The 27,493-nt window shown below is 45.2% G+C and overlaps 1 protein-coding gene across 1 annotated transcript in view; it reads right to left on the bottom strand.

Annotated features, from left to right (window-relative positions):
- The window catches only part of LOC137367075 (adhesion G protein-coupled receptor F5-like), a 91,341-nt gene that overhangs the window by 44,161 nt on the left and 19,687 nt on the right, over nucleotides 1–27,493 (bottom strand). Inside the window, exons 7-9 of the mRNA XM_068028539.1 lie at nucleotides 18,628–18,731; nucleotides 4,966–5,024; nucleotides 776–921 (exon numbers count right to left, since the gene is read on the bottom strand). Coding sequence (XP_067884640.1) covers nucleotides 776–921; nucleotides 4,966–5,024; nucleotides 18,628–18,731 — 309 coding nt within the window. The remainder of the gene's footprint in view (nucleotides 1–775; nucleotides 922–4,965; nucleotides 5,025–18,627; nucleotides 18,732–27,493) is intronic.

Below are 27,493 nucleotides of genomic sequence, written 5' to 3'. Positions count from 1 at the left end.
AAGATATCTTGACAGATGGATTATCTCTCCGGAATACTCTGCATTGCTATAATAAGTGTGCGGGTAAACATTGCCTACTTGTGCCAGCAAAAAAAAAGACAGGTATCTCACTAAATCAGTGTCTAACATTGTGATGATAAAGTAAGTCAATAAATTAATCTTTTCATTTCAAGCTTCTTTCCAAAATTGTCTCACCAGCCCCCTGTGTAAGACAAAAAATTGTAATGTGGCCCCCCCATGTGAAGAGGTTGGACAACCCTGCACTAAACACTTCTACAATTGCAGCACGAGCCACTAGATATTAATAACTAACTAACCTGTATGTAAGTGATGATCCCTTTAAGTAGTGCTCATTTGTGCACAGGGGTGGGGGTGGCCCTTCCTGCTGCTGAATACAGGTTCAGCTGTGCGAAGTTAAGAGAGGGTATTAGTTGGAGTGTTGAGCTGCAAATTGACAGTGCTGGTGTCAAATCATCGTTACTCTGCATACTTCTGCTGGACACTCCCTGTGCATGATGCCATCTTAGAGGCAAAACAGCACTGGCATCACCAAAAAAACGTCCAATAAGGAGCCGTGCTTTGTGGTTTGCAACGTCAAAACAGTAGCAATGATTCTATTCATGTCCTTGTACAATACTTAGTGAGAAAATTGATAGGCTATCAATTGATGGACTATCTGGATAGAACAATTAGACAACAACTGCTAAGTACTTGTGAGTATCAATTATTGACATTAAGATACTCTTTTTCAATATTTGTAGCATAAGGTGCTTACCTTCTGTCTTCATTTGAAAGGAATTTATATCCACCATGTAACTCTGAATGATTAGATCAGCTGCATCTTTGATGTAAGTTAATAAATATTTTGAGCTTAACTCTCCATTGACTGTAAGCTTGTGGTCCACTATGATGCTTCCATTTCTAGTTCAATATAAAATGCAACATGTGAATGCCTTTTGAACCAAATATAATTAGGATTAAGAGAACTTAACTGAGGGGATTTTAACTCCCTCTGCCTACTGGAAGCTGCGCAGAGCTGCTTTAACACTGAGAAGCTGTGGTGCCCACTTGGCTCAGGTGAACATCATATCAAAACTGGATAGGAATCAAAGGCATTTTTTCCACTGGCTGGGGCATCTGCCATGGATACTATGGGCTAAAATTTATACTCCCCGCCGCCGAAATCAGCAGTGGGTGAAAACGATGGCGGCCTGCAAGGGCAGCACATCGCGGAGCCGCCACGATATTAAGCGCGGCGGCTCATTTAAATATCCGGGGCGGGTCGCCCACCCCGCCCCGATCACGTGGCGGGGTGGGCTGTCCGTCCCTGGTAATGGCAGCAGCAGCCTGTGCTCAGGCGCGGATGCCTTTTTCAAAGGGCTTCAAGCCCTACAGTTCAAATTAAATATTTAAAGAAACACAATTTTGAAAAAGTATTTTGCCTCTCTCCCACCCCCTAATAACCATAGAATTAATTACTTGCCCTCTCCCTCCCCCCCACACAAAACACTTACCTTGTCCACCTGACCTCCCCCCTATCAAAGTACATAAACTTTAATCTATAATCCTTCCCACCATCCCCTGCACCAATGATATTACTTTGATCCCGCTCCCCACCACACCGCACTGAGAAACTTACCTCCTCCCCCCTCCCCACCAGGGTGCTGCCATGGTTTCCCAGATGGGGATCTGAAAGTGCAGGAATGCCAGCCAGCAGCACGAACATCACACGGGACAGACAGCAGGAATGTAGGGGCCTTCTCAGTGTTGGGGTGCATGGTGGTCCTCTCCCAGAGGATTTTCCTGCCCTCCTCCGCCACGACCCCCGATGTCGGGGATCTGTAAAATTCAGCCCTCTGACTACTAAAACTGGTTGGAACAGAGGCAGAGGCCCCAAAAAGATAAGTACAACATTTTGCTACTGGTGCCAGGAGGAGCAGAGGTGCTTCTCCAGGCTTCCCACAGTAACTCCCAAGGCTGGATGCCTAGCACCTGTCCCCTGCATTGCCCCTGGTGTTAAAATCCCAGCAATAGAATATTGCAGTTGATGCCTGTTTTTTGAACATGCCAGATTTTATTTTTAAAGGGGAGAAAAAATAAATTTTATTGCAGTTTCCACGACAGAACATCCCCCTCCATTCCCTCCCCCACCCACCAGTATTGAGGCGTTTATGATAAAATAACAAACTGATTCAAACTAATCTGGTGGTTGCAAACCACCAGCGTCTTGAAATAATGCCCGGTGTCACCAGAAAGAAGAGCAAGTAAATAAAGGAAGTTTTACATTTACATAGCTCAAGACTTCCCAAAGCACTTTACAGTCAATTTTGAAGTAACAGTTTGTTGTAAGGTAGGAAACATGGCAACCAATTTGTTTAACACAAGATCCCACAGTGATCAGATAATCTGTTTTGAGATGGTGATTGAGGGATGAATATTGGTCAGTACACCAAGGGTGAACTTTTCTGCTCTTCTTCAAAATAATGCAGTGAAAAGGCAGACAGGAATAAAAATGGGAAATCAGACCTCAAGCTATCTCCAACCTGCCTACTTACATTTTAATGGAGATGGGTTGGGGGTTGAACAATAAACACACTCACAGGAGGCAGCTCAGTAACTACATTTTTTTTAAAAGGCAGTGTGCCTCAATTTAAACTCAAGTTTTATTTTTAACATTGGCACACTGGGATTCCTGGGCATTAGGAATCCTGGCAGATGAAACGAGACGAGAGGGGCCAGAACCATGAGGAAAGTGCTTTTATTGCACTGCTTGTGGGCCAGGAGAAGTCTGATCTATTCCCCCAGCCCACCAAGCTTACCTTTCCAATAACCCCTGATCAGTTGGCACTCCACCCCCCCCTCCATCTCAACTCCACTGCACGATTAAACCTGGTGATATTTCATTCACATCTGCGATGTCTGACTCCCCTACCACCCTCCCTTGGCAATGTCCAACTTCCCTCATGATATCCGATTCCCCTCATTGCCCTCAATGTCAGATTTACCTGACATCCACTCCCTGGTTGTCTTCTAGCCTGACAGACAAGCCACCTGTCAATCTGACTAGCTGTTGGGCGGGAAACCTGTTGAAAAATTCAAAACAGGTCTTGCAGATGAAAACAATGGCCCTGATATTTACCGGGAGGTGGAGAGGGAACAGAGGGGCAGTTTTGCAGTCAGTGATATTTACATGGAGGAGGAAAGGGAGCGGAGCAGAGGTGGGGGTGCAGTTGCGAGGGGTGCATTTTTGCGGTCAGGAATCTGGAAGGACGCGTCTCCCTCAGGTCATAATGAAATTAATGGCAGGATTTGATTACTATTTTTGGATTTGTTTCCTGGCCATAGCCAGCCAGATTGAGAAGCTAGCTGGCTTTTGAATGGGTAGGCCAGCAGCACTAGGCCTCAATCAAGAAGCAGAGAAAGATCAGAGCTTGGGAGAGACATCAATGGAGTGGCAGGGATCAATGTGGGATGGGGAGGGTGTATAAGAAATGACAGTTTAATGACTTTATTAAATCGTTAAAGATTAATTCAATGCTATAGAAATCTCTCTCTCTTTCCCTCTCTCTAATTAAGAAAGTTTCTTTAGCAGACAACCAGAACTAACACAATCACAGAACAGAGCAGTGAGGACATATTAGATTTTTCACAAGACCCTGTTATGTAGTCAAGGACATAGCATAGAAACAGTCCTTTGTGTGAGGTTGATACGAGGTTGGGAAAAGGAATCATACCCTTCATATCTAAGCAAGCTGTCTGGATGAGGGTAACAAGATGTCCTTACAAGAGATAAACAAAGATGATTTCATGGGACTGGAGCCAGTTTGGGAGGGGTCTGCCTTTAGCTTCTATTCCCCGGTAATTGGATAATTGAATGAGCAAAGGTAATTAAACAAATGATTGATGTGAGATATCCACCAGCCCCTAAAATAAGGTATAGAATGACCAGTTGAGAAGTGAGGGCGGGCAGACGAGAAGGTGCCCTCGAGGTGCATGCTAACTTCATTTTAATACCTCGGCCAGCTTGAGAGATGTTGGAAAAAGAAGAAGTCATCAGGGCAGGCTGCAAAGATCCGACTATTGTTCCCTGTCATCTGTCCATCTGACCTGTGACTGGTAAACCATCCATTACGGGTTGTATGTTTACTTACGCTGAATTTGAACTGTCGCTTCTCAATAAACCGCTTGTAATTCCTCACCTCTTTTTGAGTAATCTGCCACCCCTAGAATCAAATCTTACAGGTGGGAACTGGAGATATTGGGGGAGGAGGGGAGAAAATGAGAAGGGGAGAAGATGAAGAGGGAAGAAGATGGGGAGGGGTGCCCAAGAAGGACATCGGGGAGGGTCTGATCCCTGGGGAAGAGAACAGTTTCATTTGGTGGGCTGGAGGGAAAAAGTCCTGCTCCTCCTGGTCCGCAAGCAGTGTTGGAAATGCACTTACCTTTTCCATGCAGCAGTCTTCACCTCCCTTCAGCTGCTGGGTTTCCAGTAGCCTCACTGAAATATATAAATGAGCAACTCGCCTCCTGAGATCGGTTGCTCATCTGATCCCAGTCCTGCCTGCACTAAAATCAAAAGTGGGCGGGTTCAGGATGGGTTGGGTTTGGGCTAAGGATTTTTTTTCATTTTTACATCCCAACTGACCCAAACCCACCCGTTTTTTGGAGGTTAAAGTTACCCCCCGTGAGTTAGTATCGGGCCCATAGTCACAATGATAAAAAAGTACACAGAGATAGCATGAGGGAAAGAGTAGGGTTGTAATCAAGAAAGATAATGAGAAATATTAAAAATGGGAACCAGGAATACAAAATTAATACAAAATATATTATATAAATATGAAAAAATAATAAGTAGTTCAAAGGCACTGTTGTGGATCTGCTTCATCTAAGGAAAGAACTGTCAAGAGAGGTAGGAGCTAGAAAATCCTGCAACAGCTGTCAGAGTTCAATCTAGCAAAAAATTACCGAACATGAAGTATTTCGACACACTGGAACCCGGCCAAGTTACTGTAAGAACTGGCAAGCTGTAAACAGTGCAAATAAATAAAGGTTACTTTCAGGAATGTAATTCAAAATTTTCTAATAAAATAGGTTATTGTTTAGTCTTATCAACAAAATCCCATTGTTCTGAATAAGAATCATTTTAATGTAAAATATAAACGCGCATACAATAATATAAAGTGGCCAAACCTCACGTGCACCCACTTAAAGTTTCTATTGGTCCTTTCATTTGTAATTTTATACACTCATTTTGGTAGGAAGAATGAGGAGAAACAATATAAACTAAATGGCACCATCTTAAAGGGGGTTCAGCAACAGAGAGACCTCAGGATTTACACACACCAATCTCTGAAGGTGACAGAAGTTGAGAAGGCTGCTGAAAAGGCATAAGGGATCCTTGGCTTTGTAAGTAGAAGCATAGAATACAAAAGCAAGGAAGTTATGCTAAACCTTTGTAAATCACTGGTTAGACCTCAGCTGGATTATTGGGCTACATTTTATCAAACCTCCAGCGACAGACTGAAAGGGGATTGCCTAAAAATGGTGAGGGAAGGCTGGCGTGGAATGCCCATCGCCTTCCTGTCATGATCCTGGTTTTTTAGTAAGTATGTGGTGTGCCTTTAAGGCTGTAAGAGATCAGTACTTCTTTAAGGCAGCCAGCTTCAGGAGTTACTGCAAAGTGCATCTTGGTTGTCCTGGCAACACCATAAAGAGAAGGACAGGACTTCAAATGTATCCATTTTGACTTTGAAGCTGGCTTTGCAGAGACACACAGTTAACAGACTGTTCTGGCACGTGAAGGAAATAGGAGAGCTCTCCCTCAGTCTATTTAAACCGTATTATTATTCCCTCTCAGAATTCTGAAAAGTCAAGTCAGATTAATTTAAAAAAAAACTATTTGTTGATCTGCTGTGCTCATCGCTGGAAAGAAGAGCAACACTTCAACTGCTGAACTAGACTACTGAATCCCCTACTGTTGAAGAACCTTTATTTCCCATTAGACAACTGCTAAGACTTTAAGCAACCATGGACCGTTTCTACATTGGGAAGATTCCACTTCATCAGGAAGGGACACAGAGCTTAACAAAGGTATTGGGGCATTAGTGACTCATTTGACATCAGGGAAAAAGAGAAAAATAATAAAGCTAAAGGCACTAGAACTGAATGCAGAAAGCATTCGCAACAGATTAGATGAATTAATATCACAGATAGAAATAAATGGGTTTGATCTGATAACCATTGCACAGACTTGATTGGGAATTATGTATTCCAGGATACTTGACTTTTAGAAGAAGAATGCAAAATGGTAAAGGAGGAGGGTTGCCCTGGTAATAAAGGATGTGATAAGGACAGTGGAGAAAAAGAATCTTAACTCGATGTAGCATTAGTTTGGGTGGAATTAAGAAACAACAAGGGGCAGAACAATGGTGCTAGCAGTTAATAGGGCCCCGAAGAGCATTTGTAGCGCCAGGCAGAGAGTAAATCAGGAAATTAGAGGTGCATGTAACAAGGGTAATATCGTAATCATTGGGGATTTTAATCTTCATATAGACGGGGCTAACCAAATTTGTAATAATTGGGCTGAACTTAGGGAGCCCATTGTGGGTCCTGGCGGCAGACCCAGAAGTAGATGCCGTCCCCGCCAGTCACGTGCGTGGCCAGCTCAATGCAATCATGCAGTGGGTGGCTAATTGTATTAATGGAGGCACGGGGCCCGGCCAATTACACGATGGGGGCGAGGTTCAAGGCGCTGAATATGGCATCAGATGACTCCAGAGCAGGTGCTGGTGCCATATTTAAAGCCCTGCCAACCCTGCTTCCATTGCTAACTTATACTTATTTGCTGTGCTCTCTGCTGGAGCCTTTCCGGTAGTGACTCCTTGACCCCACACCCCCACCCTATCCTACCCCCAGAGAAGGACAGCACAGGATGGCAGAGGCAAGACACAGGATGACCCCATGGTTTAGCGATGCCTCCCTCGAGATTCTCCTCCAGGCTGCAAGGGAAAGGCGGGAGGTTCTCTTCCACTTCAAAGGCAAGAAGAGGTCCTCCCACCTGCCCAAGCAAGCCTGGTGGAAATTGCAGAGGAGGTCAGCAGCTGTGGGGTCACCACCCCCACCACCCCCTGGACATGGGTACAGTGCCGCAAGAGGCTCAACAACTTCCTTCAGTGTGCCATGGTGACTGCTCCATACCTCTCTCCTTTTTAGGGTTTACATATGGCTACGCAGGAGGATGCGAGACATGGGGAGGGAGGCACTACAAAGGCACTGGCAAAGGGTGGTGAAACATCACCTCATCCTGACAGATGCACGACTGCATCTCAGCCACAGGTCACCTTCTTTCACAGCTCAACCCATTAACTCCCCTGAGAGCGGGCGGGAGGATGAGCTATATAGGATACCGCAGTAGGGGACGAGGGGCAGGCACTAGCAGAACTGCCATGTTGATCTCTCTGCGAAGTATGACTATCTCCCTCTTTCCACTTGCAGACAAGAGGGCTCACAACAGCAGGTATAGATCGCAGACTGGCAGAGGCATGGCCTCTCTCCACGGCTGAGGGGGAAGTGCTTGAATTAGTGGGGACCCAGGGTGGCTGCTCAATAGCGGATGGTGAGACTGGAGTCTCCACACAAGCAAGTGAGGATTGTCTTCCATTGACATACAGATCACTTGCTCAAGACCTCCATAACACATAGTTGGCATGACGAGATCTGCACAGCTTAACTCACACAAGCTTGGATTTTCTCATGCAGGTCGGCATTCGCAGGAGACTCCAGCTGAAGGGGACATAATTCCACCTCTGAGGAGGATCAGCAGTCAGAGTATGCACCGTGCTATGACTCTACTGCACCTTCCACCAACGCAGAAACTTTTATCTCGATGAGTTTCTGCTTGGCTTTAGAATGAGGGTCACAAACTGATGACAGCACCACATACGCGTCTGAGCAGCTGGGTGAGGCTGTGACAGCCAAGGCCTCTGACAGTCGGAGGACTATGGGTGACCAGGCCCATGCTGAGCCCCAGGCTGATGACGAGCTTCTGGTATTGACAGCACAGGGCATGCTGGAGTTGCAGAAAGAGTTAAAGCAACATCTGGTGGAGATGCCAGAGGCAATGTGCAGTCATGAGCGGAGGATGGAGGAGTCCATCCATGCCATGAGTGCTGCTATGTCTCAGGCATTCGAGCTCATGGCTTCCCCAATCAAAAGGTTGGCGACCCTCTCGGAGAGCCAGATCCCACAGACACGCGCCATGAGATCAATGTAGCAGTGACAAGGCGAGAGAAGGACAAGGCGCCCGGAGTCCTTTCCAGCTCCTCATCCTTCTGTGATTAGCAGGAAGGTTCAAGTAAGCATTGAAAGGGAGGAGGAGAGGCTGACCTCCACAGCTGGGGATTCCCCCCAGGTCGCTCTGAGTGTTCTCCCCGGTACTGCCACTCGAAACCAAGCCCACCAATGCAGAGCGCACAACACTGTAGGCTGACAATGGCCTCCACTCCTCCCTGTTCCCCTATTCAGTGCTGGTCATGGTTGCCTACCTGTCGCGGCACTGAGGCCTCACCTCAATGCCACCAGCTTTCAATGGCTGGAGATACAAAGGCTCTTGAGGGCCACCTGTCACCCACGATTCTAAGATCCCCATTGAATTGCAATTAATTACAAGCTAATGTATTAAAACTAACTGTTCTACAATTAAAATTGCAGTACCACTGCTGACTACATCCAGAACTGACCTCACAATGTCAGATTTCAGGCAGATGTGTCCACGCTATTCTCTGCTCCTCCACCCCCACTCCCCACCACCACCCCCACCCCACCCCCCTTGCACCTTGGTTCCATTCCTGTTCCAAACAGCTTCATTAAATTCAGCCTGGAGGGCAAGTTCATGGAATGCATTCAAGATAGCTTTCTAGATCAGTATGCCAAGGAACCAGCTAGGGAACAGGAAATTATGAATATAGTATTCTGCAATGTTACGACCAGGTAAGAAAGGGGGTCTAGGGTTTCCTTGCAGCCTTCACCTGGTCTTACCGCAGCAGGGTTTTATTTTAAACACACCATTTTTTTACCTCCCCCTTTGTGAATCCTAGTTCACTTCTTTCCAATTGTAAGGCAAAGAAACTAGCCAAACAGGTTTTCTTAGATTTAAAGAAAAAAGGTTGAACTCTATTAAACTTAAACTCTAATTCGGTTAACGCCTACGGATAAGCAACGCACCCATGCGAGCATGCCTATGTGATACACACATGCAGACAGAGACAGAAAACAGCAAAAGAAAAAAAGTGTAAAGGTTTGAGGCAATATCTGAAGATGGTTTTGATTACTCTTCTTTGAGCTCACTGTAGAGTCCTTGATTATAGGTAGGTCTTGCTTTTTGTTGTGGCCCAGTATTCTTCTTAAACCTTGTTCAATGTAGGAGACTTTTCGCTCTTGAGGTTCATGTGTCCTCAGTGGGTCCAGAGGCTTGTGAGAAAGAGATGGGAGCAGACAGGAGAGGTCTTCTCACTCCAGGAGCAAAACAGTCTTTCTCTGTTCAAACTCTTTGTTCTTTGGCCTCCTTGTCTCGAGAGACAATGGGTAAGCGCCTGGAGGTGGTCGGTGGTTTGTGAAGCAGCGCCTGGAGTGGCTATAAAGGCCAATTCTGGAGTGACAGACTCTTCCACAGGTGCTGCAGATAAAATTGGTTGTCGGGGCTGTTACATAGTTGGCTCTCTCCTTGCGCTAACTGCTAAGTCTCTTCGACTCGCCACGCTTTAGCCCCGCCTTTATGGTTGCCTGCCAGCTCTGGCGATCGCTGGCAACTGACTCCCACGACTTGTGATCAATGTCACAGGATGTCATGTCGCCTTTGCAAACGTCTTTAAAGCGGAGCCATGGACGGCTGGTGGGTCTGGTACCAGTGACGAGCTCGCTGTACAATGTGTCCTTGGGGATCCTGCCATCTTCCATGCAGCTCACATGGCCAAGCCATCTCAGGCGCCGCTGGCTTAGTAGGGTGTATATGCTGGGGATGTTGGCCGCCTCGAGGACCTGATGCCAAGGATTCTCCGGAGGCAGTGAAGATGGAATGAATTGAGACGTCACTCTTGGCTGACGTACGTTGTCCAGGCCTCGCTGCCGTAGAGCAAGGTACTGAGGACACAGGCTTGATAGACTTGGACCTTTGTGTTCTGTGTCAGTGCGCCATTTTTCCACACTCGCTTGGCCAGTCTGGACATAGCAGAGGAAGCCTTTCCCATGCGCTTGTTTAATTCTGCATCAAGAGACAGGTTACTGGTGATATTTGAACCTAGGTAGGTGAATTCTTGAACCACTTCCAAAGTGTGGTCACTGATATTGATGGATGGGGCATCTCTGATGTCCTGTCCCATGATGTTCGTTTTCTTGAGGCCGATGGTTAGGCCAAATTCATTGCAGGCAGCCGCAAACCTGTCGATGAGTCTCTGCAGACACTCTTCAGTGTGAGATGTTAATGCAGCATCATCAGCAAAGAGGAGTTCCCTGATGAGGACCTTCTGTACTTTGGTCTTTGCTTTTTGACGGGCAAGGTTGAACAACCTGCCACCTGATCTTGTGTGGAGGAAAATTCCTTCTTCTGAAGACTTGAAACTCTTTGTACAATTCAGAAAAACCCAGGTTGCCAAACAGGTTAGTCATGTGACTAGCTGGCCTGACCACATTTGTTTGTGGATTCTCTTGTCTTAGCTGACCCCGGAATGTCTCTTCTTATACACAATACCTGGTGCTCAAAGTCCGTTGTGGGTTAAATTGGAGTAGGGAATAGCACCTTTGTCCCTCCAAGAACTGTCTGTTAGTATGCAAATGTTTTTCAGTTAAGGGTCTGGCAGCCCTTGTAACAGGCCTTCTCTTCTTCCCAGCAAGTTTAAAATCAATGTTCATATGACAAAATTAATGTGCCTCATTCTTGGCAGGTGGGGGCTTTCATGACATGCAATGAGTCAGAATTAATTAGTAATCTTATAGTAAAGGATCCCCTGCAGACATGTGATCATAATGTAATAGAATTTTATATTCAGTTTGGGAGTGATTTAGTTTACCCTAAAAATATAACATCTTAAATCTGAGCAAACAAAATTATATAGGTTTGGCTAAGGTGGCTTGGGAAACCAGATTACACGATTATGATGGTAGATGGTTGTTGTGGGGTGACCTTAAGAAGGGACCACCTTAAGAGAAGATCACCTTAATGAGCTGTAAGTGAAGAACACCAGTGGAAATGATGTCATGCCACACAAGACCAGGCAGTTGTGGGTGGAGCCTGACAGAGCAAGATGGGTTTAGATTAAACTTGTGCAGTAACTGTTTATATCAGGGTTGTCCAACATACGGCCCGTGGGCTAGAATCCGGCCCGCCAAAGGTTCCAGCCGGCCTGCAGATATAAACTGTACCCAGCCATTCCCCATCTTCACCAGACTGGTAATTTCAGAGATGAGAAATTTCCTATTGGCTTCTTCTTCCAGACTGGCTTTATAAAAAAAATCGCAAGCCCACAATCAGAGTAGTAAGCTTGACGTTTGGGAGGATTTTAAAAGTCAGCAAAGGATGGCCAAGAAATTGATAAAGAGAAAATAGGATCTGAGCATAAACTAGCAGGGGACATTTAAAAAACAGATTGTGAAAGTTTCTATAGGTAGTTGAAAAGAAAGAGATCTGCGAGAGTAAACATGGGTTCCTTGCAGACAGAGACGGGAGAAATTATAATGGGGAAAAAGGGAATGACAAAGACATAAAACAAATACTTTGTTTCAGTCTTCCAAAAAAAGGTTAAATGCTCTCCTTCTGTGCTGTATGATACTATGAAATTTTCGATCTGTACTTTTGGTGCTGAAGCTGTTTGTTAGAAGTGTAAAATGATTCCCATATTTATAATTACTATATTTGGGAAGGCCTAAATCATACAGATGATTATTGGATGTACTTTAAACGAATAATAAGTATTACAAAGATTGCAAAGTTAATCCAAATCAGCCAGCTTCAAAAATGTTTGCAACAACAATTGAAAACAAAATTGCAGATTAAAAACATGCCTTTTTAAAGAAAAACTTCCACTATAGAAAGAGGGATGAGGTCCTGCAACAAGAATTTAGGGAGCTTGGTAGCAGATTAAAAAGCAGAACCTCAACGGTTGTAATCGCTGTATTACTCCCTGTGCCACGTGCTAGTGAGCATATGAATAGGAGGAGAGAGCAGATGAATGTGTGGCTGAGGAGATGGTGCAGAAGGGAGGGATTTAGTTTCCTGGATCACTGGGTCTGTTTCTGGCAAAGGTGGGACCTGTACAAGTTGGATAGGTTGCACCTGAACCGGAACGGGATCAACATCCTTGCTGGGAGGTTTGCTAGTGCTGTTGTGGGGGGATTAAACTAATTTGGCAGGGGGATGGGATACAGAGTGAAGGTACAGTAGGGGGTGATGCACAGTCAAATATAGAAGAGAAATTGAGTCAGTCTGGAAGGCAGAGCAAATATAGACCTGTTAAGGCATCAGTGAAAAATGCAAGGCTGAATTGCATCTGTTTTAATGTAAGGCGTCTTACGAGGGGGCATTGATTAGCACATGGGAATAGGATATTATTGCTATCACAGAGGCATGGCTGAGGGAGGGGCAGGACTGGCTACTCAATATTCCAGGGTATAAAATCTTCAGGCGTGACAGGGGAGTGGGTAAAAGAGGAGGTGGCATTGCACTGTTGATCAAGGAGTCAATTACTGCAGTCAGGAGGGATGATACCTTAGAAGGTTCATCAAATGAGGCCATATGGGTAGAACTTAAAAACAAAAAGGGGGCAATCACTTGGCTGGGAGTGTACTATAGAGCTCCAAACAGTCAGGGAGAGATAGAGGAGCAGATATGTAGGCAAATCTCAGAGAGGTGTAAAAGTAAGAGGGTAATAATAGTAGGGGATTTCAACTTCCCCAATATTAACTGGCATAGTCTTAGGGCAAAAGGTTTAAAGGGGTGGAATTCCTAAAATGCATACAGGAGAGCTTTTTGAGCCAGTACATAGAAAGTCCTACAAGAGAAGGGGCAGTACTGGACTTAATCCGAGGGAATGACGCTGGACAAGTGGTAGAAGTGTCAGTGGGGGAGCATTTTGGGGATAGTGACCATAACTCTGAAAGATTTAAGGTAGTTATGGAAAAGGACAAAGATGGACCGGAAATAAAGGTACTGAATTGGGGAAAGGCCAATTTCAATATGATAAAACAGGATCTGGCCAAAGTGGACTGGGAGCAGCTACTTGGAGGAAAGTCTACATCAGACCAGTGGGAGTCATTCAAAAAGGAAATAGTGAGAGTTCAGAGCCAACACGTACCTTTTAAGGTGAAGGATAGGACTAACAAGTCTAGGGAATCCTGGATGTCAAGGGATATAGAGGATTAGATAAGAAAAAAAAAGGAGGCTTATGGCAGATTCAGAATGCTGAAAACAGCGGAGGCACTAGAGGAGTATAGAAAGTGTAGGGGGTACTTAAAAAAGTAATTAGGAGAGTGAAGAGGGGACATGAAAAAACATTGGCGGGCAAGATAAAGGAAAATCCTAAGGTGTTTTATAAGTATATTAAGGGTAAGAGGATAACCAGGGAAAGAGTAGGGCCCATTCAGGACCAAAGTGACAATCTGTGTGTGGAGCCGGAGGACATAGGTGAGGTTTTAAATGATTACTTTTCATCTGTGTTCACTATGGAGAAGAACGATGTAAGTGTAGTGATCAGGGAGGGGGATTGTGATATACTTGCACATATTAGCATTAAAAGGAAGGAAGTATTAGCAGTTTTAGTGGGCTTAAAAGTGGATAAATCCCCAGGCCCAGATGAGATGTATCTCAGGCTGTTTTGTAAGGCAAGGGAGGAGATAACAGGGGCTCTGACACAAATTTTCAAATCCTCTCTGGCCACAGGAGAGGTACCAGAGGATTGGAGGACAGCGGATGTGATACCACTATTCAAGTAGTGTAGCAGGGATAAACCAGGTAATTACAGGCCAGTGAGTCTAACATCAGTTGTAGGGAAACTATTGGAAAAAATTCTGAGGGACAGGATTAATCACCACTTGGAGAGGCAGGGATTAATCAGGGATAGTCAGCATGGCTTTGTCAGGGGGAGATTGTGTTTAACAAACTTGATTGAATTTTTCGAGGAGGTGACTAGGTGTGTAGATGAGGGTAAGAGTTGTGTAGTCAACATGGACTTCAGTAAGGCTTTTGATAAGGTCCCGCATGGGAGATTGGTTAAGAAGGTAACAGCCCATGGGATCCAGGGCAAGTTGGCAAATTGGATCCAAAATTGGCTAAGTGGCAGGAGGCAGAGGGTGATGGTCGAGGGTTGTTTTTGCGAGTGGAAACCTGTGACCAGTGGTGTACCACAGGGATCGGTGCTGGGAACCCTTGCTGTTTGTAGTGTACATTAATGATTTAGACGTGAATATAGGAGGTATGATCAGTAAGTTCACAGATGACACGGACATTGGTGGTGTCATAAATAGTGAGGAGGAAAGCCTTAGATTATAGGACGATATAGATGGGCTGGTAAAATGGGTGGAGCTGTGGCAAATGGAATTTAATCCTGAGAAGTGTGAGGTGATGCATTTTGTGAGGACTAACAAGGCAAGGGAATATACAATGGATGGTAGGACCCTAGGAAGTACAGAGGGTCAGAGGGACCTTGGTGTACTTGTCCATAGATCACTGAAGCAGCACAGGTAAATAAGGTAGTTAGGAAGTCATATGGGATACTTGCCTTTATTAGCCGAGGCATAGAATATAAGAGCAGGGACTTTATGATGGAGCTGTATAAAACGCTCATTAGGCCACAGCTGGAGTACTGTGTACAGTTCTGGGCACCACACTATAGGAAGGATGTGATTCCACTGGAGATGGTGCAGAGGAGATTCACCAGGATGTTGCATGGGCTGGAGCATTTCAGCTATGAAGAGAGACTGGATAGGCTAGGGATGTTTTCCTTAGAGCAGAGAAGGCTGAGGGGGGACCTGATTGAGGTATACAAAATTATGAGGGGCATTGATAGGTTAGATAGGAAGAAACTGTTTCCCTTAGCGAAAGTGTCAATAACCAGGGGGCATAGATTTAAGGGAAGGGGCAGGAGGTTTAGAGGGGATTTGAGGAAAGATTTTTTCACCCAGAGGGTGGTTGGAATCTGGAACGCACTGCCTGAAGAGGTGGTAGAGGCAGGAACCCTCACAACATTCAAGAAGTATTTAGATGAGCACTTGAAATGCCATACCATAAAAGGCTACGGGCCAAGTGCGGGGAAATGGGATTAGAATGGTGCTTAATGGCCGGCACAGACACGGTGGGCCGAGGGGCCTGTTTCTGTGCTGTATAAGTCTATGACTCGATGACTCTATTTATATTCTAACACGGGGCACTGCGCAAATTCAGAATGTTTCTGTTTTAGTTGCTTCAGCCTGACTATTGAATCACCAAATTGTAAGGTTACAAGGATGCAAGAGGGCACTGGCAAGCAAGAACTTGGTTTAAGGTGTGTCTACTTCAACGCCAGGAGCATCCGGAATAAGGTGGGTGAGCTTGCAGCATGGGTTGGTACCTGGGATCTCGATGTAGTGGCCATTTCGGAGACATGGGTAGAGCAGGGGCAGGAATGGATGTTGCAGTTTCCGGGATTTAGATGTTTCAGTAAGAACAGAGAAGATGGTAAAAGGGTGGGGGGGGGGGGGGGGAGGTGTGGCATTGTTAATCAAGGAGAGTATTACAGCGACAGAAAGGACGTTTGAGGACTCGTCTACTGAGGTAGTATGGGCCGAGGTTAGAAACAGGAGAGGAGAGGTCACCCTGTTGGGAGTCTTCTATAGACCTCCGAATAGTTCCAGAGATGTAGAGGAAAGGATAGCGAAGATGATTCTCGACAAGGGCGAGAGTAACAGGGTAGTTGTTATGGGGGACTTTAACTTTCCAAATATTGACTGGAAATACTATAGTTCGAGTACTTTAGATGGGTCAGTTTTTGTCCAGTGTGTGCAGGAGGGTTTTCTGACACAGTATGTAGACAGGCCAACCAGGGGCGATGCCACATTGGATTTGGTACTGGGTAATGAACCCGGCCAGGTGTTAGATTTAGATGTAGGTGAGCACTTTGGTGATAGTGATCACAATTCGGTTAGGTTTACCTTAGCAATGGGCAGGGACAGGTATATACCGCAGGGCAAGAATTATAGCTGGGGGAAAGGAAATTATGATGCGATTAGGCAAGATTTAGGATGCGTAGGATGGGGAAGGAAACTGCAGGGGATGGGAACAATCGAAATGTGGAGCTTATTCAAAGAGCAGCTACTGCGTGTCCTTGATAAGTATGTACCTGTGAGGCAGGGAGGAAGTTGTCGAGCGAGGGAGCCGTGGTTTACTAAAGAAGTTGAAGCGCTTGTCAAGAGGAAGAAGAAGGCTTATGTTAGGATGAGACGTGAAGGCTCAGTTAGGGCGCTTGAGAGTTACAAGCTAGCCAGGAAGGATCTAAAGGGAGAGCTAAGAAGAGCAAGGAGAGGACACGAGAAGTCATTGGCGGATAGGATCAGGGAAAACCCTAAGGCTTTCTATAGGTATATCAGGAATAAAAGAATGACTAGAGTTAGATTAGGGCCAATCAAAGATAGTAGTGGGAAGTTGTGTGTGGAATCAGAGGAGATAGGGGAAGTGTTAAATGAATATTTTTCGTCAGTATTTACAGTAGAGAAAGAAAATGTTGTCGAGGAGAATACTGAGATTCAGACTACTAGGCTAGATGGGATTGAGGTTCACAAGGAGGAAGTGTTAGCAATTTTGGAAAGTGTGAAAATAGATAAGTCCCCTGGGCCAGATGGGATTTATCCTCGGATTCTCTGGGAAGCTAGGGAGGAGATTGCAGAGACTTTGTCCTTGATCTTTATGTCGTCATTGTCGACAGGAATAGTGCCGGAAGACTGGAGGATAGCAAATGTTGTCCCCTTGTTCAAGAAGGGGAGTAGAGACAGCCCTGGTAATTATAGACCTGTGAGCCTTACTTCGGTTGTGGGTAAAATGTTGGAAAAGGTTATAAGAGACAGGATTTATAATCATCTTGAAAAGAATAAGTTGATTAGCGATAGTCAGCACGGTTTTGTGAAGGGTAGGTCGTGCCTCACAAACCTTATTGAGTTTTTCGAGAAGGTGACCAAACAGGTGGATGAGGGTAAAGCAGTGGATGTGGTGTATATGGATTTCAGTAAAGCGTTTGATAAGGTTCCCCACGCTAGGCTATTGCAGAAAATACGGAAGTATGGGGTTGAAGGTGATTTAGAGCTTTGGATCAGAAATTGGCTAGCTGAAAGAAGACAGAGGGTGGTGGTTGATGGCAAATGTTCATCCTGGAGTTTAGTGGTGTACCGCAAGGATCTGTTTTGGGGCCACTGCTGTTTGTCATTTTTATAAATGACCTGGAAGAGGGTGGAAGGGTGGGTTAGTAAATTTGCGGATGACACTAAGGTCGGTGGAGTTGTGGATAGTGCCGAAGGATGTTGTAGGGTACAGAGAGACATAGATAGGCTGCAGAGCTGGGCTGAGAGATGGCAAATGGAGTTTAATGCGGAAATGTGTGAGGTGATTCACTTTGGAAGGAGTAACAGGAATGCAGAGTACTGGGCTAATGGGAAGATTCTTGGTAGTGTAGATAAACAGAGAGATCTTGGTGTCCAGGTACATAAATCCCTGAAAGTTGCTACCCAGGTTAATAGGGCTGTTAAGAAGGCATATGGTGTGTTAGCTTTTATTAGTAGGGGGATCGAGTTTCGGAGCCACGAGGTCATGCTGCAGCTGTACAAAACTCTGGTGAGACCGCACCTGGCGTATTGCGTGCAGTTCTGGTCACCGCATTATAGGAAGGATGTGGAAGCTTTGGAAAGGGTGCAGAGGAGATTTACTAGGATGTTGCCTGGTATGGAGGGAAGGTCTTACGAGGAAAGGCTGAGGGACTTGAGGTTGTTTTCGTTGGAGAGAAGGAGGAGGAGAGGTGACTTAATAGAGACATATAAGATAATCAGAGGGTTAGATAGGGTGGATAGTGAGAGTCTTTTTCCTCGGATGGTGATGGCAAACACGAGGGGCCATAGCTTTAAGTTGAGGGGTGATAGATATAGGACAGATGTTAGAGGTAGTTGCTTTACTCAGAGAGTAGTAGGGGCGCGGAACGCCCTGCCTGCAGCAGTAGTAGACTCGCCAACTTTAAGGGCATTTAAGTGGTCATTGGATAGACATATGGATGAAAATGGAATAGTGTAGGTCAGATGGTTTCACAGGTCGGCGCAACATCGAGGGCCGAAGGGCCTGTACTGCACTGTAATGTTCTAATTCTAATTCTAAATAATTCAGCACAGACTGGATCATTTTGTATCAGTGTTTTTCTCCTCATGAGCCACCTAATTATAATCCACTCTCTCGATCATAAATTTGAGGTATCGGTTGAAATGTCAAAATAGGTGACCTTTTAAAAATATATATAATTTAATTATGAACCATTTATGTACTAGAGATTATCTAGTTAACAAAGGTCATAGGAATTGGTTATACTTACTTTGCAGAGCTGTAGCTACTATACTCCATTGTGTTATACATACCATTGTTGTCAGATTCTTCTTAAGTTCTTCAGAAGTATTTGATGTGTTATTTAGACGTTCATCACCAAAACTTTCATTGATTTTAAATGAACCAGTTGCCGTAACTGCAAAAAAACATCGGAACAGATAAATACTTTTGGCTATGACAGTTTCTGTTGCCAAACAGAGTGCGAGTATCAAGACAGCTGACAGCCTTAAAACCTCGTCCCCATTCCACCTTGGGACCAGTAGCATCGAGTATAATAACTCTGAGGCCTGGGGTCAGCATCTGGTGACATATACTTCAAATCCCATGACAACAGCTACAGAGTTACAATTATTTAGATAAGAGTTATAGAATTATTTACAGCATAGAAGGAGGCCATTCAGCCCATTGTGTCCATGCTGGGTCTCTGCAGTGCAATCCTGTCAGTCCCCCTCCCCCGCTTGATCCCCAAAAGCCTGCAAATTTATTTCCTTCAAGTTCCCGTGAAATTTCCTTTTGAAATCATTGATTGTTTCTGTTTCCTCCAACCTCTTGGGCAGCGAGTTCCAGGTCATTATCACTCACTGCATAAAAAACTTCTTCCTCAGATTCTCCCGATATCTTTTGCTCAAATTCTTCAACCTTTGTCCCCTAGTTCCTTAGTTGATGGGAACCGTTCTTCCTTGTCTAACTTATCTAAACCTGTCATAATCTTGTACACCTCTATCAAATCTCCCCTCAATCACTTTTGTTCCAGGGAGAACAACCCCAGCTTTTCCAATCTTACCTTGAAACTAAAATTCCCCATCCCTGGAACCATTCTGGTGAATCTCTTTTGTACTCTCGCCAGGGCCTTCACATCCTTCCTAAAGTCTGGTGACCATAATTGGATGCAACACTCTAGTTGGAGCCTAATCAGAGCTTTATAAAGGTTCAGCATAACTTCCTTGCTTTTGTACTCTATGCCTCTATTCATGAAGCCCAAGATCCCATATGCTCTGCAAACCACTTTCTCAATATGTCCTGCCACCTTCAAAGATCAATGCACATGCACCCCCCCCCCCCCTCCCCCACTCCCCCTGGTCCCTCTGTTCCTGCACACTGTTTAGAACTGCGCCGTTAAGTTGTATCACCGTATCCCTTTTACCAAAATACATTGCCTCACTTTTCTCAGTGTTAAATTCCATCTGCCACTTGTCTGCTCATTCTGCTAGCCTATCTATGTCCCGTTGCAGGCGGTTCATATCTTTCTCACTGTTTGTCACTCTGCCGTGTTTGGTATCATTGCCAAATTTTGACATTCTACTCTGCATTCTGTGATCCAAGTCATTTATATATATACAAAAAAAGAATTAATCCAGCACTGACCCTTGGGGAACACCACTGTCTCCCATCCTCCAGTCTGAAAACAACCATTTACCATGACTTGCTGTTTTCTGTCCTTAAGCCCAACTTGTTATCCAATTGGACACTGACTCTCCAATCCATGAGTCTTAATATTGTTAACCAGCCTTTTATGTGGTACTTTGTTGAATGCTTTCTTAAAATCCATTTGGACAACATCCACCGCATTCCCTTCATCAACCTTCTCTGTTACTTCACCAAAAAATCAATTAGGTTAGTCAAAAATGATATCCCTTTTACAAATCCATGCTGACTATCCTTAATTAACTCAAACCTCTCCAAGTGCCCGTTGATTTTTTTCCTTGATTGTTGTTTCTAAAACCTTACCCACCCTGGATGTTAAACTAACTGGCTTGCAGTTGCTAAGTCTGTCCTTACAGCCTTTCTTGAATAAGGGTGTCACATTTTTTGCTCTCCAATCATCTGGCACCTCTCCCATATCCAAGGAAGATTGGAAGATTATGGCAAGTCCTTCCACTATCTCCACCCCCACTTCCTTTAGCAATCTGGGATGCCATCTGCACGAGGTGATTTATCTACCCCAAGCATAGCCAGATAAATCTGGATTAAAAGAAATTAGTATTGGTAATGGTGAACATGTATCTACAGGATTGTTGTTAAAATCTGTCCAGTTCACTAATATCCTTTCGGGAAGGAAGCCTACTGTCCTTACCCAATTTGTCTATATGTGACTCCAGACCTACAATAATGTGGTTGGCTCTTAACTGTCCCTGAAATGACCGAGCAACAGTTGTATTCAAAGAGGTGGCTGACCACCACCTTCTTAAGGGCAGTTAAGGATGGATGAAAAATGCTGGCCTTACTAGCAATGACCACATCCTGTGAATGAATAAAAAAACCATAAGAAATGCAGTGGATTGGGTGTGAACAACCTTTGCTCTTGGCTTTCCCATCAGAGAATCCTGGAGCAGGGCATGTTCACTTAATTTAAACTCCAGTGGCAGGTGCCCGCACTACTTTGGGTACACCTTGGTGGTCATTGAGCAGAGAGTGGGTGATGTTGGGAGAAAAAAAGAGGCACTGGCACGCTACTCTTTTGGATGTTGGCGCCACTGGCTAAGATACTTCCTTTTTAGATGGATGTCAATAAAGGAGTCAGCATTTCTAGGAATGGGAAGCCATGCCTTGATCTCCAAATGGGACATCACTTGTACCCCTGAGCAAGTCTGTACACATCAGTTCACCCCATTCCCAATTTGTCCAGCTGCAGGGGGTCCAGAGCTAAGGAGATTTGTGGCATGCGAATTTCCTGCCATTAGTCTGTCTTCTCTCACACCAGGAGGCTATATTTGGGGCTGTCACAAATTTTCGGCTGTGCACCAAGGAAGTTCAGCCACTTTGTGCGCAATACAATGTTACCCATGACTTTAATTGAGCACAATACAACACTCAAATTAGTCAACCCTGAATTCCTAGTCTTTTCTTTTAAATTTCTGACTCATGCTTCCGCAAATTGAAGAGTAGAATGATGATGGTGGGGGGAGGGGGGTGGGGGGTGGGGGGGGGAAATGGATGTGGACGGGTAATGAATTTCCACCAGAGTTCTCCTGCTTGCCAGCATGACTATGGGGTATACTTCCTTTTTAACAGACTCTTTCCCTGGCTCTTCTGTCAAAGCTGCATAGACTAGGCTTGCATTCCCTTGATTATAGAAGATTAAGGGGTGATCTGATTGAGGTTTTTAAGATTATTAAAGGATTTGGTAGGATAGATAAAGTGAAACTATTTCCTCTGGTGAGTGAGCTCAGAAAAAAGGCACTTAACCTTAAAATTAGAACTCGGCCATTTAGGGGTGAGGTTAGGAAGCACTTTTTCGCACAAAAGGTAGTGGAAGTCTGGAACTCTCTCCCCAAAAGGCTGTGGTGCTGAAAGTTCAAGACTGCGATTGATAGATTTCTGTTGGGTAAGGATATTAAGGGATATGAAACCAAGGCAGATAATTAGAGTTGAGATATATATCAGCTATCACCTAATTGAATGATGGAAAAGTCTTGAGGTGCTGAATAGCCTCCTCCTGTATCCATTTTCCTATTAGTATGTTCCAGTGGTACAGTGGATGAGTTGGAAAACTCCAGTGGAAATTCACCCCCATATCCCCATAGAATTTTTCAGTACAGAAAGAGGCCACTTAGTTCATGGCACCTGTGTAATTCTCTGAAGAATGATCCAGTTAGTTCCATTTCCTTGCTCTTTTCCTAATCAGCTTTTTTTCCCTAAATATTTCCATTAACCCTTTGAAAGTTATTCAGTTTATATGGTTCTTACTGGCAACAACCATCTGCATATATATAAAAATTCTCTGATGAATCTTGATATATCTTAAAGTACAAAATTCACTTAGGCATATATATTATCCAGTCAGATTACTATGTATATGATACAGGTTTCGTAAGTGTACAATTGCTGTGGCCTGAGGCTAACTTTTGATATAAAGGATGTATATCCCTTTTAGTGCTTTGCCATCGTCTTTCCACACATTTGCAGTTAAGGAGCAATTTCCGTCCTCCTAAATTATTGTTTAAGAGGTAATTATAAATTAAAAGATTGAGGAAAACTACTCTAAATGCAAAATAAAAGTAGATTTGAATGATGGGTGAAATTTTCTGAGACTATGTTTAGATGTTTGAGAGTGCAAATCAAAAGAATTGAATAATAAATTCTCCAGTGTCATCGGGTAGATGGACACAGATATAATCCCCCAATGAAAGGGAGCAGATCGACATAGATATAATCTCCCAATGAAAGGGAGCAGATTGACATGGGTTCAATTCCCCAGTGTCAGGGAGCACATCAACACAGGTTCAATCTCCCAATATCAAAGACTAGAGACATGTGGGCTGGATTTTGTCCTAGAGGCGGGGCTTCTGGCTCCAGGCTGAAAAGGCGGGGTACCCTGCCTCTGCCTTTTCGCACCCCCTCGGAGTGACCCTCCAGTCTTTTTCCAACAAAGTTTCACGAGCCAAGATCCTCATCCCTTTAAGAGGCCCGGCAGCTGAGCAGTATCGGTAAAGCCATGGGGAGCGGTGGCCACTGCTGGTACTGCAGAGGCGTCGGACCCAGGTCCAGCACTGAAATCCAGGACCTGAGGTAGGTGAGGCAGGGTCACTGGGGCCAGTCCGGAAGGTCCCATTAAGGAGGTGGTCATGCATTCCAGGAGGAGGGGCGTACTGAGGGGTGAAGTAGATTCCAGTGGGGGTCCTCCGTGGGACACCGATTATCCATGGAGGAGGGACCCCTCCAAGCCCGCAGGGAGTGTGCATCATGTTACAGTGACCTCCCCATGTGGCGGAGGCCCCACCCCCACCACCTCGCCGCTGGTAAGATCCCAGTGGCGGCAGGAAGAGGCCTTCAATTGGCCGTTAATAAGCCACTTAAGGGCCTCAATTGGCCTCTGAGGGGAAGGCCACCATTGGCCTTACCTGCCCCCAGAAAGATCACTTGGTGATAGTGCTCCGTCCCCCACCACCCGTTACTATAATCCATGCCCCCACCCACCTCCCACCCCGCCTCGGGGGGCCCCATAAAATCCCAGCCTATAGATTTAATTGCCAGGTCCATGGAGCAGTAGATAGAGGTTTAATTCATTCGGCCTAGGGAACAGCGGAAGACTGGATCAATGTTCAATGCCACAGGGACACTGATGTAGCAGATGGAGCAAAGGGTGAGGGGAATGCACAAACTGCGGCAAACTTGTATGTACGCCTGGAGGTTTTTGCAGAAGTAGAGAGTGGTGAGGCCATGCAGCAATTTGTGAACAAGGATAATGGTCTTGAAAATGGAGGAAAGGAAGCCAATAGAGGTTGGACAGTGATGAGGTAATGAGGCTTGGGACAGGATACAGATAATGAAGTGTGCAAGCAGTTGTGTAGTGTAGATTTTGGGACATCAACATGGAAATAATTGGAGAAGTTGAATCTGGAGATAAAAGCATGGATAAGGGTTTCAGAATTACGTGTAGAGGTGGACAATATTTAGCGGTAGAAGTAATGGGTCCAGAAGATGAACATGGAATCTGAAGCTCAAGTTAGGGCCACACAGGACAATGAGGTTCTGCATCATCCTTTTATCCTTATTTATTCTTGGGATGTGGGCATCCCTGGCAAAGCCAGCATCTGTTGCTCATCCTTAATTGTCCTTGACAAAGTGGTGGTAAACTGCATTTATTTACTTAGAGATGCAGCACTGAAACAGGCCCTTCGGCCCACCGAGTCTGTGCCAACCATCAACCACCCATTTATACTAATCCCACATTCCTACCACATCCCCACCTTCCCCTACCTATACTAGGGACAATTTATAATGGCCAATTTACCTATCAACCTGCAAGTCTTTGGCTGTGGGAGGAAACCAGAGCACCCGGCGAAAACCCACGCGGTCACAGGGAGAACTTGCAAACTCTGCACAGGCAGTACCCAGAATTGAACACAGGTTGCTGGAGCTGTGAGGCTGCAGTGCTAACCACTGCACCACTGTGTCACCCCATTCTTGCATTCTTGAACTGTTGCAATCCCTGCCGTGTAGGTACACCCACAGTACTTTTAGGGAGGAAACTCCAGGATTTTGACCCAGTAACAGTGAAGGAACAGTGATACTTTTCCAAGTCAGGACAGTGTGTGACTTGGAGGGGAACTTTCAGGTGGTGGTGTTCCCCTGCGCCTGCTGTCCTTATTCTTCTCGATAATAGAGGTCGCAGGTTTAGAAGCTGTTGAAGAAGCCTTGGCAACTTGCTGCAGTGCATCTTGTAGATGATGCACACTGCTGCCACTGTGCACCGATGGTGGAGGGAGTGAATGTTTAATGTGGTGGATGGGGTGTCAATCAAGTGGACTGCTTTGTCTTGAATGATGTCAAGACTCTTGAGCGTTGTTGGAACAGAACTCATCCAGGCAAGTGGAGAGTATCCATCACATTCCTGACATATGCCTTGTAGGTAGTGTAAAGGCTATGGGGAGTCAGGAGTGAGTTACTCACCACAGAATATGCAGTCTATAACCTGCTGTTGTAGCCACAGTATTTATATGCTTGGTCCAGTTAAGTTTCTGGTCAGTTGTGACCCAAGAATGTTAATGGTGGGGGATTCGGCAACGGTAAATCTGTTGAATGTGAAGGGATGGTGGTTCTTTTCTCTTTTTTTGGTTATTTCCTGGCACTTGTATGGCATGAATGTTATTTGGCATTTATCAGTCCACGCCTGAAAGTTGTCCGGGTCTTGCTCCATACGAGAATGGACTGCTTCATTATCTGAGGAGTGTGAATGGTATTGAGCAGTCATGAACATCCGCACTTCTGACCTTATGTTGGAGGGAAGGTCATTGCTGAAGCAGCTGAAGATGATTGGGCCTAGGACACTACCCTGAGGAACTCCTGCAGCAATGCTCTTGGGCTGAGATGATTAGCCTCCAAAAAGCACAACCATCTTCCTTTACACTAGGTATGACCTCAGCCAATTGATTCCCATTGACTTCAATTTTGCTAAGGCTCTTTGAAGCCACACTTGGTCAAATGCTGCCTTGATGTCAAAGGCAGTCTCTCTCACCTAACCTCTGAAATTCAGCTCTTTGGTCCATGTTTGGACCAAAGCTGTAATTAGGTCTGGAGCCAAGTGGCCCTGGTAGAACCCAAACTGAACACTGGTGAGTAGGTTATTGCTGAGTAAGTGCCGCTTGATAACATTGGCGATGACCCCTTCCACCACTTTGCCAATTATGGAGAGAAGATTGATGAGGCGATAATTGGCCAGATTGGATTTGTCCTGCTTTTTCTGGACAGGAAATACATGGATAATTTTCCACTATGTCAGTGTTATAGCTGTACTGGAACTGTTTGGCTAAAGACAGCGATAGTGCTGGAGCACAAGTCTTCAACAAAGAAACAAAACATTTTAGTGACAGTGAGAAAATCAGAATAAAAGGAACCAGTTGAAAGGCAACACAAATGTAGCATAGAAGAAGATCAGGGAGTCAGAGAAGCACTGGATGTGCGTGGAAACAGCCGAGAGAGGGAGACTATAAATTGGGACCAAGGCTCGAGGCCCACACTTACCTGGGAGTTGGCGAGACATCGGACCTGTGAGGAAACAGCCTGGAGTGGGAGACTATAAATCAGGACCGAGGCTCGAGGCCCACACTTACCTGGGAGTTGGAAGCACACATATTGGAAACTGCTTGGAATCAGTGTGTGCTGAGTTTGCAAAAAAATCTGTGACATCACAGCAAAGTCCTAAGCTGATTTGTTGGTGAGTATCTAGTGTAAGTTTGTAAAGAGCTTGGCACATTCAATACTTTTAGGAACAGTGGGTTAATAACTGGATTATAGAGAAAAGGTAGAAGAAAGGTAAAAGTTTTTTTTTCTTGAACTCTTCAGTGCCTACATTATACATACAGAAGGAGCTGATTGGTAAGTAATTTTACTTTCTACTTCCTAGTCTCCAGTTTAAAGTAAATAATCTGAAAGCAAGCTTAAGGCATGGCAGGACAGCTCGGCTGCATGGAATGTCCATCCTGTGGCATGTGGGGAGTCGTGGACCTTCACGTGGCCGAGGTGAACACATGTGCAGGAAGTGTCTCTAGCTGCAAAAACTTGAGCTCCGCATTTTGGAACTCGAACGGAGGTTAGAGTCATTGTGGTGCCTCCTCGAAGCTGAAAACTATGTGGATAGCATGTTTATTAAAGTGGTCACACCGCAGATTAAGAGTATGCAGGCAGAGAGGGAATGAGTGACAGCTAGGCAGTCTAGAAAGACCAGGCAAGTCGTGCAGGACTCCTCTGAGTCTACCTCACTCACTAACCAGTTTTCCATTTTGGATACTGGTGAGGGTGATGGTTTGTCAGCGGAATGTAGCAAGTGCCAGGTTTGTGGTACCACAAGTGGCTCAGCTGCACAGGTTGGGGGTTGGGGGGGAGGGGGGGAGGTGGGGGGAAGAAGAGTGAAAGGGCAATGGTGGAAGGTGATTCAATAGTTAGGGGATCAGACAGGTGTTTCTGTGGCCATAGACATGACTCCAGGATGGTGTGTTGGCTCCCTGGTGCTAGGGTCAAGGATGTCATGGAACAGCTGCAGGCTATTCTTTCAGGGGAGGATGAACAGCCAGAAGACGTGGTCCACATTGGCACCATTGACATAGGTAGAAAGAGAGAGGAGGTCCTGAAAACAGAATTTAGGGAGCTAGGAAGGAGATTGAAAAGCAGGACATCTAAGGCAGTAATATCAGGATTATTCCCAGTACCATGTGCTAGTGAGTTTAGAAATAAGAATATTGAACGAATGAATACGTGGCTGGAAAAATGGTGTAGAAGGGAAGGCTTTAGATTCCTGGGGCATTGGGACTGGTTCTGGGGCAGGTGGGACCTGTACAAGATGGACGGGTTAAACCTTAAAGGGACCGGGACTAATATCCCTGCAGGGAGATTTGCTAGGCTGTTAGGGAGGGTTTGAATTAGCTTGTCAGGGGGTTGGGAACCTATGAGGGAATTCAG

Source organism: Heterodontus francisci, chromosome 3 (genome assembly GCF_036365525.1).
Source record: "Heterodontus francisci isolate sHetFra1 chromosome 3, sHetFra1.hap1, whole genome shotgun sequence".
In the NCBI taxonomy this organism is placed as follows: Eukaryota; Metazoa; Chordata; class Chondrichthyes; order Heterodontiformes; family Heterodontidae; genus Heterodontus; species Heterodontus francisci.
This window is presented reverse-complemented; position numbering and strand designations above follow the sequence as displayed.